At 35.8% G+C, this 13,752-nt stretch overlaps 1 protein-coding gene and 1 long non-coding RNA gene across 11 annotated transcripts in view; one reads left to right on the forward strand and one right to left on the reverse strand.

Moving 5' to 3' along the window:
- The window catches only part of LOC137211263 (uncharacterized), a 163,535-nt gene that overhangs the window by 76,136 nt on the left and 73,647 nt on the right, over positions 1-13,752 (reverse strand). For 3 of the 9 annotated variants that reach the window (XR_010936998.1, XR_010936996.1, XR_010936997.1), the window contains exon 4: positions 8,048-8,133. The exons of 1 other annotated variant lie outside the window; for it this stretch is intronic. This is a non-coding gene — a long non-coding RNA (uncharacterized lncRNA). Of the gene's footprint in view, positions 1-3,921; positions 8,134-13,752 lie in introns of those variants that run through there. 5 more of the 9 variants (XR_010936995.1, XR_010936999.1, XR_010936993.1 and 2 more) reach the window with 5 other exon arrangements.
- The window catches only part of UBL3 (ubiquitin like 3), a 70,808-nt gene that overhangs the window by 53,671 nt on the left and 3,385 nt on the right, over positions 1-13,752 (forward strand). For both annotated transcript variants that reach the window (XM_067713556.1, XM_067713555.1), the window contains exons 2-4: positions 3,916-4,024; positions 9,064-9,150; positions 13,217-13,294. In XM_067713556.1, coding sequence (XP_067569657.1) covers positions 3,916-4,024; positions 9,064-9,150; positions 13,217-13,294 — 274 coding nt within the window. The remainder of the gene's footprint in view (positions 1-3,915; positions 4,025-9,063; positions 9,151-13,216; positions 13,295-13,752) is intronic.

Consider the following 13,752-nt stretch of genomic DNA (forward strand, 5'->3'; position numbering starts at 1 on the left):
CTAGATGTTTGTCTGGGTGATTGCTTTCAGGATTTCTTCTAAAGGAAATGATGGGAATTCAGTGTTTTCCTCCCTTGGTGTTACAGTCCTAAGATACACTTGACTGCATACTGAGGCAGATGGAGTCATGCTTCTAGTCTAGGGACAAGGCTGTCACATAGATGTAAGCATAGGAACAAGTCCAGACTCATCTGTTAATCTAACGTATCAATAAACCCAGTCTTTATCTTCATTTGAAAACTAGGCACAATATACATGTTAATATGGTAGCTCAAGATTAACTTCACTTTTCAGAGCACCTTACTAAATAATAGCATTTATATAAATTGTGGCATATTGCTGACACTAAGATCCAGACCCTGACAAATTAAACACTGAGGGTTCTACACAGTGAAATAGCCACATGTCCGTGTCACTACCACAAAATTACTATCCATTCTCATTCTACTTACTACACTTGTCATTTAATAAAATGCCCAGAATGTGGAAGCCTGGATTTTGATCTTGGTGCTGACCTATCTAGTCTACATCTCTACTTGAGTCTTCAAACTGAAGAAACTGAAACATTAGTGAGTCAACAAATACTGGTTGAACACCTACTATGTGCCAGGCACTGTTCCAGGCAGTGGAAGTGTTTCAGGCAATGTGTTAACTTTACTCAGCCACTTAATTTTGTGGGTTTATTGCTGTTAGTTTTAATTTTGGACTTAAGCTTCTTTCCAAATGCAGTCTTTAACTGCTACTGTCAGTTATAGATAGTTTAACGGTAAGATTTGATAAATTCTTAGGTTGATGTACTTTTAGACTTATTCTTGCAGTTGTCATGTTCTCCCCTTTCCCCACCCAAAGGGGTGATTAGTTTCCCTCTAAGTAGGTTTTAAAGTCTTACTCTGCTTTCTGTTCTCATTTTGTAGCCCAAAGCCACTTTCAAACTTTACCACGAATTATAAACTTAAATGTTTTCTGGGGCCAGCCAGGTATAAGTGTATGAAGCAGACCAGTGTGCGTATATTGAGATTAGTAGGGTATGTGTCAAACTGAAAAGTTCATGCCCACCTGTAAACATTTTAAAAAATATTTTTTAACCTGTGTCAAACACATCTACAGGCCAAAAGTTTTCAACATTCTGAACATCTAGATAAACATAAATTTGTTAGACCGTTGACTTTTAAATATGAAAGTGAAATATCAGTTTATTAGTGACAGTGATTATATCAGTTTTAAAATAGGAAATGCCAAGAACTTTGCAGCATGAATGCACTTAGTGTTATGTATTTATGGGGTGGAGGTATGTGGATTATTTTGTTTTTGTTTAATATATTGTGGATGTCTTGCCATGTCAAATCATACAGATCTATCTCTTATGTCGTTTAATGACTGTGGGAAATTTCCATAGTAAGGATGTGCTATCATTTACTTTTCCATTTCCATATTGATGGATATTAGGGAAAATCTAAAGTATGCATTAGTGTAACCTTTACAGAAGATAAGGATTAGGTCCTCCTTCCCTCTTTTCTTTGCTATTTTAAAATATAATTTGAAGAAAAGCTCAATAGAAATGAACGTTAAACTTAAAAGCTGATTCCAGGAAATAGTAGGTTCATATCACTTACATAACTGAATTTAATTATATTAAATTATATTATATTATATTTAATAATTTAATTTATATATATTTATAATTTAATTTTTATATATATATTAAATTTATATATATTTATATAAATAAATATATATTATATATATTATATATATATTAAATTTATATATATATAAAATATATATATATTTATATATATTTAAATTATATATTTAAATTAATTTATATATATTTATAATTTAATTATATTAAATATTCTGAAGCCTGAATTTAATTATATTTCTTTCTGGTTAAGCAGACACATGTGGCTGAACCATTATGAAGGGCATAATTTCTTGGGCATTAATAACTGAAGGGATGTTACATAGTAGTTTGAAGCTATTAAAAGATTCCATATAAGTTCAGAGCAAATATATATTTACCAATATTCACACGTAAAGAGACAGCCTTGAATAGTGATATATGTGTGAGAACTAAAATTCACATTGTATTGTGTAGATGTTAGGTTTCTTGCTTTGGGAATCACTCATTACTTGTTATAGGAGATGAATAAGGTGGTGCTTTCTTACAATAAAATCATGTTTGCAAACTATTACTTGAATTTTTTTCTAATGGAACTTAGAGTTTCTGAATCAAATTACTTCTTTATAGCAGTGTGATTTCATCAGATCTCTTCCTGTATTAAGTTCTTTGGTCTAAGTTCATTTTAATTAGAAAAGGCAGCAAAAATTCATATTGGACATATCGAAAGGGCTTTTCACCTGAAATGTAGATTTCTTTTTCTTTTATCTTTTAAAATACTTTAAAAATTGAGATATAGTGTACATACAGTTAGAATACAGTTTCTAATATAGAACCCAGTTCTATTCCATCTACTATGGAATCCAGTTGCATTCCATTGAATGCAGAATTGTTTGTGTATAGCATTTTTTTTTTTTTTTTTTTTTGCGGTACGCGGGCCTCTTACCGTTGTGGCCTCTCCCGTTGCGGAGCACAGGATCCGGATGCGCAGGCTCAGCGGCCATGGCTCATGGGCCTAGCCGCTCTGCGGCATGTGGGATCTTCCCAGACTGGGGCACGAACCCGTGTCCTCTGCATCAGCAGGCGGACTCTCAACCACCGCGCCACCAGGGAAGCCCATGTATAGCATTTTATAACTTTCAGTACATTTTCAAAGTGGTGAGGCACTGGGAGTGGCAATGGCCACTGTTGTGGCAGATAGTAAATCAGTGACCTGGTATCCTGGTGTTGCTGCAGTAGGCACCAGTGTTTTCACTGTAGGCTTTGTCATCTTAAAGATTTTCTGGGTTTTTTTTTTCTAAGAAAAAAAAAATGTTAGTAACTGAGGAGGAGAGCTTGGGTAACCTAGGACCTGGCGCAATTCAAACTGGTACAATGACATTCTCTGTTCTCTCTATATAAAGAAGCTAGGCTAGTCCCAGCGCTGAGCTCAGGACTGGAAGTTTTAGGAAGGTGTTATTTGGTCTCTTAACAGACGCCTGGAGGTATAGAAAACCGCACTTGTATTCCTGGAACTTATAGGGGAAATTAATGAATATCGTGGTTTTAAATAATATCATTAATTATGGATAAAGACAAAAGTGAAAAAGTGAACTTTTTGCAAAATACATTGACTTGGAATTGTAAATCCAGTGGATCTCAAAATTTGTAGCTCTCTCGTCCAGATTAGGTTTTCCGGTGAGGGTGAATCTGTGTTCTTTGTCACACATGGCGCCTCCTCCCCTTCCCACAGAAATGAGCGATCATGTAATTGGGATTAAAGTAATTACAATTATTGACTCCTCTATTAACTCTAATAAAGTTCTTTAAAATTATAGTTGCTGGTTCATTTGTTTAGGTTTGAAAATTTTTTATAGGATAAACAGTTGTATATAATTCTTGTCTCTTTCTTTTTCCTAAGAAGCAGATTAGCAAGTAACTATTTTTCCTGTTTAGTGATGTGATCTGCAGGGTAACCACTTCTATTAGCTTTTCAATGGAAAATGTGTATTTTATAGTTATAGTGATAACCTGTAAACGTCCAATTCTGAGCATTGCTGGAGTAGTTAAGTATAATGAATTTTGGTTTTCCTTTGTTCGTTTATTATGGTAAATTACCCCCCCCACATATATATATTAAATAATGGAAATAAAATCATGTCTCAAATTCCCATTCTTTAAAAAGAATCTTTTTATAATTTAATAAAAACCAGAAAATGGCATTAGTAATAACTGAGAATGTTATTGAAATGAAAAGATTATTTTATTTTAAAAATTGCAAGATTTATATTAAAAGAATCATTGTCTTCTTTCAGATAAACTTGCGCCTCATCTTGGTAAGCGGGAAAACAAAAGAGTTCCTGTTTTCTCCTAATGATTCTGCTTCTGACATTGCAAAGCATGTGTATGACAATTGGCCAATGGGTAAGTGGTATTTTTCTCTTGGGAATGAATAATGTTAATTCTTCATGCCCTACCTTGTTTCACAAACATTTTGAAAAAGTTGTAAGTAAATAAAAGAGAACAAACAAATGATTGAGGGTAAGGCTTAAAGTTAAGGGGGTTGCTGCATCCTTCCTGGGTTTTGCTTTTCAGCTCCCTCACTGCAGAATGATAATGGAGCCAGTGCATCAAGTCCCTGGTTGGCTTTAGAGCTGTTTTAATGTATTGATAAAAGAAAATTATTTTTTTTAAAGAATACACAAGGTAGCTAACACACACACACACACACACACATACACACTTTCATATCAGTAACCCTATTAATAACAAAACACACATAAAAGGAAAGAAAAACTGTCTTTAACAAATTATAATACGTTCTCTTTGGTCTATTCTATACATAGCCTATTTAAAATTGAGCTTGACACAAAGTTAATTTCTAATTCATGTCACTTCCTGTGTTCTCTGAACTACTACAAGGTCAAGGAGGTATAAAATCCATTTATACGTTGCATTTTCAAGCCAGTATCCATGACAAACAGAATTTGGGCACGGGGGCAGGGTGTGTGTATGTCTTATTCCTTCCTCTGGTTCTTTTCTATGTAATAAGACTGGCTTGCCATCCTCAAGTGAGTCTTTAGCTTATGTTCTTCCTTTAAACTTAACCCAAGTCATCTTGACCCTTTTAATGGCATGTACCATAGTGATATGACTGTTTCAGCTGATTTCACTTAATTTTACTACCAAAGCAGCTTGGACTTTTAAATCACAAGACTTGTTTTAACAAAGAACACAGTGTATACAAAATGAATCAATTAGGTCAGTGTTTCTCAACCTAAAAAATATATATGGAACTCCTTACAGGAAGAAAATTCTTGTAGATTCCCTAGTGCTGACTTATTTTTGTTATAATGTTTATTTTTAAGGATAGAGACATATAACTCAATTAACTCTTTATCCTTATTAACTTGCATACAACCATAAAACTAAAACAGATCTACAAAGAAAATGCAAATATAACTCTAAAACCGGTAATGTTCAAATTAACAACTTCAGTGTGCCACATGATATATTTTGCTAAAACTAACTCACTGCTTGCACCATGAATATGGTACTGTTGAGTGTGGCATGCCTCTGCTACTGCTTGCTGTATGAGAACCCAGTTATCTGCAGATTCACCACAAAACCTTCATTCACACAGTGTACCAAATTGTCATTCAGCCTTCACTTAACAAGAATGCATCGTTTATGTATTAAGTCAACCTCTGTTCTTTTCTTGTTAACCTCTTGACAAAGAAGTACTGCTTGGCACCAGTACAATCATAAACTTAAATGCATACATGGGCACTAAAATCCCAAGGCTGTACTTGGTTGTAAGGTAATTATTTGAATTATCTAGATAATCTCTTGCAGATTATCATTAAAATGAAAACAGAATCTAGAACTTATTGAAGAGGACTTTGAGACCCTAAGAACCTGTCTTTGTGGATTCATAGACCTGAGTTTAAGAAATACTCTGCTTTAGACAAACACTTTCAAATGACTGGATCTTTCTTCTCACTGATAACCAAGGAACACGTCAACACTAGCTCCTAAATCAGGAAGAGACTGAAGCTAGAGGTCATAGATAAGAAGGAATTTCAGAAGAGCTGAAGTAAACTAAACTTGCGTTCTTAGAATACTGGATTTTCTTCATAGCCGGACAGGGTAGATAAGTAAGAGTATGGAAAGCGTTTTTAAATACCTGTGTGGTGGTGATGTTGTACTAAGTGTAAAGATGCCTTTTGTGACTTTTGTGGGGTGGAGGGTGAAGATAGGCTTTTGACATCTGTGGGCGTGTTGTAGAAAAGGACACTACAACCCTGGCTGCAAGGGTTACGCCATAACTTGAGGTAAAGGAAATAGTTTCACCTTCGTGATTGTTTGACTTAGACATTAAAAGTAGTTTCAATTCCTTAAAGTATCCTGATTAATGGTAAACAAAGGTGAGATTCACGTGCAGGTCTGTAACATAGTTTCCCAAACCATCTACCAGTGTTGGAAATTGTATCAATTCTACGTTACTTATTTTCATAGAAAAGGTTTTTGAACCCAATCTTTTCCTCAGTTTGCCAGTTCTACTCAGCAGTTTTAGACACTGCAGGGAATAAAAATAAATAATTTTTATTTTATATAAAACATTAAAAAATCTAGGTCTGCTTTGTATCACATAATGCACTAAAGGTCAGCAGATGTAAATATTTATTGGTGCTGGTAATAAAAGCGTAGTGAATATTAAATCAGTAGGAGGAAGCACTTTGTGCAATGTATTTTTGGAAGGAGTTGGTTTCCTCTGGTATATTCTTGTGCAGCTTAGTGGAATATTGTTAATAGATGGAATAGTCAGGCACATAGTGTTATTGGGTCAGAGTTCCAAAAAATAACCCACTGATATATGTTGCTAGTAGCTGAAATTCCTCCTGTAAGCATTATTCTTCTACAGGTCTTTTTAAATTTCAGATCCTCTGAGAAGGAAAGGAAGATAGCATATTAAACCACAGAAGCACATGAGAATCATGACACTCTGTGTAGGACAAAGAAATACGTGGCGTCAGGTTTCTGCATCTCAAAAAAATACTTCAAACATTTTTAGAATTTTTTTTTCTGTGTAAATTAGACAATTACTGTCATTTGTCTTTCTATCTTGACCAGAAATATTCATATATCTGATAAGGGTCTAAAATCTAAAATATACAAGGAACTCATACAACTCAACAGCAAAAAAAACAAACAATCCAGTTTTAAAATGGGTAGGAGATCTGAATAGACATTTTTCCAAAGAAGACATACAGATGGGCAACAGGCACAAGAAGAGATGCTCAACATCATTAATCATCTGGGAAATGCAAATCAAAACCATAACAACATGTTACCTCACGCCTATTACAATGACTGTTATCAAAAAGACAAGGAATAACAAGTGTTGGTGACGATGTGGAGAAAAGGAGGCCAATTTACATTCCCAGCCACAGTGGTGGGAATGTAAATTGGTGCGGCCACTTTGGAAAACAGTATGGCGATTCCTCAAAAAATGAAAAATAGAACTACTATATGGTCTAGCAATTCTGCTTCTGGGTATTTATCTGAAGAAAATGAAAACACTTAATTCGAAATGATATATGCATCCTTATGCCCACTGCAGCTTTATTTACAATAGCCAAGATATGGAAACAACCTGAGTTTCCATCAGTGGATGAATGCATAGTGAGATTGTGAGAGACACACACATACACAATGGAATATTACTCAGCCATTAGAAAAAGAGTGAAATCTTGCCATTTGCAACAACATGGATGGACCTGGAGGGCAATTATGCAAAGTGAGATAAGTCAGAGAGAGAAAGATGAATACCGGATGATATCTCTTATATGTAGAATCTTAAAAAAAAACAAACAAAAAAAGCCAAGCTCATAGATAACAGAGAGCAGATTGGTGGTTGCACAAGGTGTGGGGAGGGGAGAGATGGGTAAACGTTTTTTTTTAGTTTGAATAAACTGAATGAAAATTATTTTAAAAAGAAAAATTATAGGAGAATATTTTAACCCTGGCATTTTGACATTGAGGACATTTAACACAAAATACAATTTGACCCATGTAAAATTAGATTAGGTAGAAATTATCGTGACAGAATAAAATGAACAATGCTAAAGGAAAGGAAAAAGAAATATTCTATTAAACAATAATTTTGGGTGTGATGAATTCAAAGTAATCCATACGAAAGTGTTAACAACTGACAACTTATTCTTTCTTCTGGAGAAGAGGGACCTGGGAGCCCTGGAGTCAGAAGGCAACAGAGACACCCCCAGGGGGAGGGACGAGACGGGGGCCTGGGGGAGAATGAATGAGTTTCACTTCTCCTTACCCATTCCTGTTGTGCTGAGTCACTGACAGGCACTGGTTTTATCAAATTCATATTCATCATTTTGAACACTCAAAAAAAGACAAGAAGAAAAGTGCTCTACTTACCTCCTTTCTCTTCTGTCCCTTGCTCTTCAGGCTACTTTAAACTAGTTTGTGTGTTGACAGTTATCATCTCCTGAGAACAGGAGCTTCTATAGGAAACAAACACATGATACTAGAATTCTTGAGGAAGATGATGATGAAATTCTCAAACCTTTCAAAATCAGAGCTTCAAATTCTGTATCTACAAGCTAGTGAAAATTACTAACCCCATACCTTGTCATGATACTACTGTTCTCAAACCATTATTTTAACAGAATCATATTCCATATTTTACTATAATGTAAGTTATACACTAAAATGAAATATTCTGTTATTCATTCTACCTACCAGTTTCTCTTTTGATTTTCTTTGTACATTATCCTAGCTTTCATACTTATATAGCACCTTCTAATATGTTATTTTTCAAGTTTATACTGAGAATTTTGGGTAAAGTCAACTAAAGTTGTGTCTTCTGTAATGTTTATCAATTGGCTTCAAAAAAACGATAAAGTTATCAACATTACCCAAAAGTAAACACCTAATTTTTTTGTTGTTCTGGTTTTTTAAATGTTTGTTTTCCAGTTATTGAGGTATAATTTTTTGTTATGCTCTATATCAATATATTAATTCTTTTAAAAATCTTTGTTAAACCTATTGTTTCCAGCCTCAAATGTATATTTTAAAAGGTAATATTATAATATTTTCTGTTAATTACTGGTTATTAACATTTTCAGCTGACATTTTTTAAACTAGGATTAGATTTTCCCCAACTCATTTGTTTTCATTTTTAAACTTCAGGACCATATTTTGGCACAGTTTAGTGTTCTTTAGGAAGCAAAAACTAGCCTTAAGCAGCTCTTGCTATTTAACGAGAACAGCAAGAACAGTGATTAAGTGGGTCGTGACTGTTCCAATTATAAGGAAGCGCCAAGCGTCTTCTCTGATGTATTCTATCTGATTTGGAGCCGAATTTTAGAACAATGCACTAATACCTTAATTTTATGTTGAAATGCACCTAACAATTCCCTGGTTCTTTTCAGACTGGGAAGAAGAGCAGGTCAGCAGTCCAAACATTCTACGCCTTATTTATCAAGGACGATTTCTACATGGAAATGTCACATTAGGAGGTAACAGTTACCTTTGTAATGGGATTTAATGCCTGTCTCATGGCAGCATTATTCATTTGTTTGTTTAAATGCTAATGTCTTATCTTACTAAAAATATATAATTTCAAACTGTGAATTTTGCCTAATTTTTGATATGTCTACTTCTTTACATTTTTCATTCCGTTTAATTTTAGCACTATGATTAAGTGTTTACTGCCTTGTAGAATAAACTCTAAGCCATTACAGATGGGAGTCCATACCTATATTTTATAAATGTAATTTAAGTGTACTTCTGGATAATATAATTTAGATGTAATATTTTTAAGTTAAAGCGAGACACACAAACTAGGAAAAGTTTATGGTAATGAATTTTCAAATAGAATACTGAAGGTATGTTTTCAGTTTGACTCTAACTGATGTAATTGCTAATCATGCAGGAATAAAGGTACGTGAGTAACATTAGAGAAACTGTAGTGTAGTGACTGAAAGAGCAGATTTTAGAGCAAGATTGTCTACACTGCATCTTAGCTCCACTACTTACTGGCTCTGTAACCTTGAACAAGTTACTTCACTGCTTTCTGTCTTAGTTTCCTCATCAGTAAATTAGGATAACCATAGTGCCTACCTCATAGGTTGGGAGGGTTGAATTAGTTTATAAATTCAAAGCACATAGAACAGTGCTTGGCACATAGTAAACACTTTAATTGTTAGCTATTACTGCTCTTTATATGTGAATGGGGAAATGTAGCTCAATAGTGCCCCCTTCTGGGTGGAACATTGTCTACCATCAGCAGGATTTGTTTTTATTTAAGTACAAGTATTTCAAATATATTATGAGAATTAGAAATAGGTAGGCAAAGGAAGTGATCTACTGTAATATATCTTTGTTTACATATAGTCATGACTTTTTTCCTCTAAACCTAATAATCGAAATGTTTAATCTGTTCTTCCTTAAAGGTAGAATATTTTCGTTCATTCATTCATTTATTCAGCATGTATTTATTTCTTATGTGCCAACACTGCTAAACAATTAAAGATACAGGGTTGAAAAAGAATCTCTTCCTTCAAGGTGCTCTGGTATTACATAGTAGAAACACATACAATTCACTGTTAAAATACTATGTGACTTGGAGCAGATGAATGCAAATGATTATTATGACAATATCAAGTAGATGGAGTGTTTCAGTATGTAATTTTACACACAGCCAAGTTTTGGAGGCATTGATAACACTGGTCTAAAAAGTGCTGCTATCTACTGAGAGGTATCTGCCGTTTAAAATATAGCTTTTTTTGGTTTGTAGTTATTGTTATTATTACTTCTTTATAGCTCTTTGTGTAGTTACATGGACCAATTCTTAATGTGTTGTCTATGGCTATATTTTACATTCATTAAGGATGGGACCATATTTTAGTCTTTTTTTGATTGTCTGTGCCTCACATAAGCTCTTGTAGTGTTGATGGGTCAATGTTGATTGAATTAATCTATTGACTCCACGAATGACTCTTGAGACTCCATTTCCCTTTGAGTATTGATCTACATGAGCAATTTCTTATCAACTTAATTCTTTAACTACCTCTCTGTTGTGGCCCCAAAGTTCCAACTTCATATTAAAGATAATAGAATTTGTGTTAAAATCAAACTATTGACTTTTTTTTTGAATTTGTTTTTGACCGATTAACAGATTGACTTACGTTATTACTCTCATTCTATGTTGCTGTCAATCTTTTCAAGAACAAACCATCTCTGGTCTTAGTGATTTAGACAAAGAGCATAGGAATATAACCTAGACCTTTTAAGTTGATCAGTAAATCTGGGTAATAACATTGAACTATTTGTGGCTTTTTGGTCGCTGTTTTTCTTTGTCTCCCTGTTTTTTGTTTTTGTTTTTGTTTTTTGAGGTACGCAGGCCTCTCACTGCTGTGGCCTCTCCCGTTGCGGAGCACAGGCTCCGGACGCGCAGGCTCAGCGGCCATGGCTCACGGGCCCAGCCGCTCCGCGGCATGTGGGATCTTCCCGGGCCGGGACACGAACCCGTGTCCCCTGCATCGGCAGGCAGACTCTCAACCATTGCGCCACCAGGGAAGGCTCTGTCTCCCTGTATTGTTGAATGTGGATAAGGAGGAGACGGCACACAGGGTCATACAGTTGAATGGCTAGTGTGGAGAAGGCCTAGGCTTGCTTTGCACGGCTTGAGACTTGCTCTGTGGGCATCGGATACTTATTTTTAAATGCAGATTTCTGCATGCCCACTCTCCCCCGCCCTGTCTCCCAATCTACTACCGATTTGCCGTCCCTGGTCATTTTTCTGTAAAGGGTGAGAATCTCTCTTCTGGGTACTGTGCAGTGCCCCAGTAGAAAGCAGAAGCAGCACAGTGAAGGAGAGAAAGCATCTTGGATCTGGTATCCCTCTTCCTTTACCTTCTCTTAGTATCAATGTCTACAATTTCTAGTTAAAATTCAGATGGAGAAGAAAACTAAGTCCCCGTCAATCAAATTTGTGGCTTCAAACAGTAAGCCCCTCAGCAGCTTTCTAGGCCTGTCCCACATTTCTCCACATTTACATCTCAGTTCACTTACCTGTTCTCTGAGATCTGTTTTCCTGGCTGCTCAAAAAGATGATGATCATGGTAATATTTATGGAATGTTTTTTGTGCCAAGCCCCGAGGTAAGCACTTTCCTTGGATTGTTTCTTTTAATCAATACAGTGGTAGGGGGCAGGTGATAGAATTACTATCTCCAATTTAGGTGGAGGAAGCTGAGGCGTAGGGAGGGGTCAACAGAACTCTCAAAACTCATCTTACAGTCAGTAAGTAGCAGGGTGCAATTGTAACCCAGGTCTGGCTTACTGGAGTCAAGAAGGTGGTGTGAGAGTGGAACACAGCTTGGTATGTGGACATTTTAAATTCAGTCAGGCTCTCCCAATACATTTAGTGAAATGTTTCATCATATAAAGTCCTGTTTGCATTTCAGTGTTAAGTCAGGCCCAGGAGATTATCCAATAAAGGCCCTCCTTTTTCTTCAGCCTAGTGTGTATTTTGGGGCCACGATGCTTCATTTTAACTTCAGAAATTAAGAGAACAGACCAAGTAGTGGCTGGCTAGCTTTAAGTAAGATGGAAACTCACCTTGATTACATGAAATATTAGGAATATTGAAGATAATTAGGGCTCTTTTTAACCATCATCCTATAGAGCAGGTTTAAAGAGCAAGTGGTAGGAGGGTAGTGCTTGCTAAGTAATGATCTAAGCCTGCCTTAAGCTTGTAGTGAAGAGACTAGCTTGAAACGTCAGAACTAAAACATCACGGCTATGGAAACAACTCCAGATGTTAGAGCTACCGGCTGCTTCTAATTTTATACACAGAATGACAAAGGGATTTGCCATGAAACTTTTGCTCAGTGGTTCATGGGTGCGTTATATTGGTCTGTGTCTGAAATATTTCATAATAAAAACTATTACTTATAAATGAGAAAAACCTTTTAAAGACTTGATTAGAAAACAGTGATTACTAATAATGCCAAGACAGTGATTCTTTTAAAGTAACCTTTTTAAGAAAATTATTTTCTAATTGAAGCATATAAGGTTAAAAATAATAAAATTATTATATTATTATTATGTTTAAAATTATGTTTGTCATTTCTTCTGCTTCTACATTATAGTGGCCTGTCTGGTGCAGGAATTTTATTATGTGACTAAACATAATTAGGTTTAGAAACAAATGTCTCTTAATCTAAACTTCCCCCTAATTTAGAAAAAGTATTCTTTAAAACCTTTTTGAAATTCCTTCTCTCCTTTAAAGATTATCCAATATTAACCAGTTATGCATTTTCTCTTGTCCCCTTCCTTAAACAATGTGTATATATGTGTCAAGCTGATAGCCATAGCTAAATAATTTCTGAATTATAAAAATTGTTTCTGATAATATGAACCTAATTTCATTTTGTAAGAGATGCTCTCTCTGGTAAGAAATGCCATCTGTTGAGGAAGTCATACAAAAAGCAATCAATTTTTAAAATGGTTTCAATTTTGGTTAGTGATTTCAACAGGTTGGTGTATATGTAACAAGTTGTCTTCTGCTTTTCACATAGCATTAAAACTTCCTTTTGGCAAAACAACAGTGATGCACTTGGTGGCCAGAGAGACACTGCCAGAGCCCAACTCTCAAGGTGAGCCGTGCGCTCGAGAAGGTTCTCACTCGAGCCACAGCCATTCAGAAGTGGCTCCGCGTTTCTCGGAAATTCTGAGGGGAAGAAGTTCTCATAGTTTATGGTGACTGGTCCTTAGCAGTCAAACCAAATCAGCGTGTCCGTTGATTCTCCTCTGTGTTTATGTGTGTATCTTGGTTTGGGGGAGAGGAGAGGGAGGGGCAGGACTGTGGAATCTCTAGGGTGTCTGGGTAGGTAAGTGGGCCCTTATGTTAAAAACCTCTGCGGGCCTCTTTTGGGGGTGAAGACAGGTATCACCACCCCGCCCGCCGCCCAGCCATCTGCTTGCCTTGTGGAAGCCTTCTGCTTCCGGGAAGGCTTGTGGAGGATAGTGCAGGATGAGGTGCTACCATCCATCCTGGAGCTGGGTCTCAGTGGAGAGGGAAGGTGACTTTGTGGACGATTGCTAAGACCTAACG

Source organism: Pseudorca crassidens, chromosome 18 (assembly GCF_039906515.1).
Source record: "Pseudorca crassidens isolate mPseCra1 chromosome 18, mPseCra1.hap1, whole genome shotgun sequence".
NCBI lineage: Eukaryota > Metazoa > Chordata > Mammalia > Artiodactyla > Delphinidae > Pseudorca > Pseudorca crassidens.